This window comes from Pteropus medius, unplaced genomic scaffold (assembly GCF_902729225.1).
Source record: "Pteropus medius unplaced genomic scaffold, Ma_sr-lr_union100, whole genome shotgun sequence".
Classification (NCBI taxonomy): domain Eukaryota; kingdom Metazoa; phylum Chordata; class Mammalia; order Chiroptera; family Pteropodidae; genus Pteropus; species Pteropus medius.
This window is the reverse complement of record NW_024350326.1, coordinates 690664-693135: the sequence shown is the minus strand read 5'-3', so window position 1 is coordinate 693135 and position 2472 is coordinate 690664. Positions and strand designations below refer to the sequence as shown.

Below are 2472 nucleotides of genomic sequence, written 5' to 3'. Positions count from 1 at the left end.
CTGCATATCTCACAGTTTCGACAGTGGAGGGGGACTCTCTCCCCAAAGTTGAATAACACTTTAGCTGCTCAAGACAAAGAAAGAGAAACCCTTTTGAGTCTGTCTTTCACAGGCCAGCCCATTGGATATCAAAAACCTTACTTTGGAATTAACCCCTCATTCCTCCAAGTCTTTCCAGAAAAAAAAGGGGGGTCCCATGGCCAGAACGACCATGGGGGTTCTGGTCTCTCTAAGACCTCCTGTCAAGCCTCTCGGCATGGCACAGACCCTGTCCCTTTACCCTCGATGGCAGCGCCGAAGTACAGACAGGCAAGGAGCTAGATGAAGGTTGTTTATTGAGGGAGACCCAGAGCTCGTCCTGGGCTCAGCCCTTGCTGCCTATGGTCTTCTTGATCCAGTCCAGGTAGCGGCAGAGGTTAGTGTAGACGCCGGGTCTCTGGGGCTTCCCACAGGGGTCTGATCCCCAGGATGTGATACCCTGGAGAACTCCATCACACACCAGAGGGCCCCCGGAATCGCCCTGGAGGGGGAGCAGAGGGAGAGTTTCACCTGCGATGCCTTCCTAAGTAGCCAGCACTTAGTACCTGCCCTGCGAAGTGATCGGTCCCCTCCAGCCAATGGGGCTAAGAGCCTTGTCCCCTGGAGCCTAGAGTTTGCTCAGGGAGGGAGAGATTGAGAGAGAGAAGGGAGGACTTCCAGGGATGAGGTCATGGAGAGGGTGCCTGAGGACGATGAGGAACATCCTGACCCACGAGAGAAGAGAACATTCTCAAGGAGGCAGGGGGGACTGAACTGATGTCTCTTCCACAGGTGAAGGGATCATCTGGTGTGGGAAACCCAGTTATCAAGCATGTGGGATGTGCGTGTGCAGGATCGTGGACACACACACAATACACACACACAATAACACACACACACACAATACTTACACACACACTATTAATAATGGTGGGAGTCCCCGTGCAAAGACACCAGTGTTTCCACGAGCCATCCAGAGAGACTGGATTTCATGGCGAGATCACTAATAGAAATGACTGCATTCCTGGCCAACGGGGAAGAAAAAGCATTGAAGCGTCGTCTTCCGGGACCAATAGCTGGGGGGTGGGGTGGGGAGGGGGCTTCCATGAACGGGACAAAGCCGGGAGAGCCTCGAGAACTGGCCTTGCAGCCAGCGGGAAGGAAAGAGAGTGTCACATCTATGGCAGAACCCCAGGTTTGTCATCTTGAGGATGGGGAGTCACAGAGGGAGCGCTGAGGTCAGTGCTGCCATTGCCTGGCCAGATGGGGACACAGCAATGCTCCCCTAAGGGACCAAGGCCGTTGTGCTGGGGAACCCAGTCAGGCGCCCCAAAAAGTGGCTGGTCGGTCACCCCCTTTCGCCCCTTCCGTGCCCGAACTGCCCCCTGCAGGCCAGGGATCCCGGGACAATGACAGGGACAACCCGACGTTCCTGACCCCTGCGCTGTGTGACCTGCAGGAAGACTGTGGCCCAGCACCCCGTAAACATAGGCCCAGCAGCCCTGGGTGTTGACTCTTTGGGGGTCACCCTGCTGCTGCCACATCTCCAGGGGCCACAGGGGCTGACGGAGGAGGGGGGAAAAATCTTTCGGATTGGTTCGTTCGGAAGTCACTCACCTGGCAGGAGTCCGCCCCTCTGGTGTCCCCTGCACAGATCATACCCTCTGAGACCTGCCCAGGATAGACGTCCTCACATCGCTTCAGGGGAAAGACTTCTACTTCCGCACAGTTGAGGGTGTCCGGAAAGTTCTCTGAGGAGGCAGAGGTGGTTCATTCCCAGAGAGAGCGACCCCCTCTCCTCCGCCCCTGATCCTGGCCTGGATCCAATCTGCCCCCCTGTGCATCCACAGCTGACACGTTTCACAGGCAAACAGAGCCATGCACCCCACTTCCTCCTGGGTCACTTTTAAATTAACGACGAGGGGACCGCAGGACTTGGAAGTGTCTCCTTATGACACCTCTGACCTTCTCTCTCTCCAATCTTCCGACCCGGGTCCTCCATCTAAGCGGAAGCCTACTTCTTCCGAATGTCACCTCCTCTTAGAAGCCGTCCCTGACCGTTCTAATTAAAACCCCGCCCCTCCTTCCCTCCTCGTCCTCACCCTCTGTGACCATTATAGCTCTTTACCTCATGTTTCATTTCGTACGTATGTGATCTTTGTCTATTTCCCCCGCCTAGCAATGCAACTCCACGAGGATAGAAACTCACACTGCACGGCACCTGTGCTCACAATCCCAATGCTCACAGAAGCTTTGGGCAGGAGGGCGGCCCGCCTCCTTCCATCATTCACTCACCCCCCTAATCATTCCACACATATTCATCGAGCACCCTCCTGAGCACCAGGGACGCATGACGAACACACAACGGAAAAGAAAACAGCTAGAAGCAGCGCCTTCGCGGAGCTTAAAAATCTTAAAAATTGAGAGGTGGGAAGGGACTTTCCCAGAGAAAAG

General features: G+C 55.3%; 1 protein-coding gene across 1 annotated transcript in view; it reads right to left on the bottom strand.

Annotated features, from left to right (window-relative positions):
• Nucleotides 1-355: 355 nt before the first annotated feature.
• The window catches only part of KLK8 (kallikrein related peptidase 8), a 5559-nt gene continuing 3442 nt past the window's right edge, over nt 356-2472 (bottom strand). The window contains exons 6-7 of the mRNA XM_039839621.1: nt 1636-1769; nt 356-520 (exon numbers count right to left, since the gene is read on the bottom strand). Of these exons, the coding sequence (XP_039695555.1) occupies nt 365-520; nt 1636-1769 (290 nt within the window). The 3' untranslated portion in view covers nt 356-364. The remainder of the gene's footprint in view (nt 521-1635; nt 1770-2472) is intronic.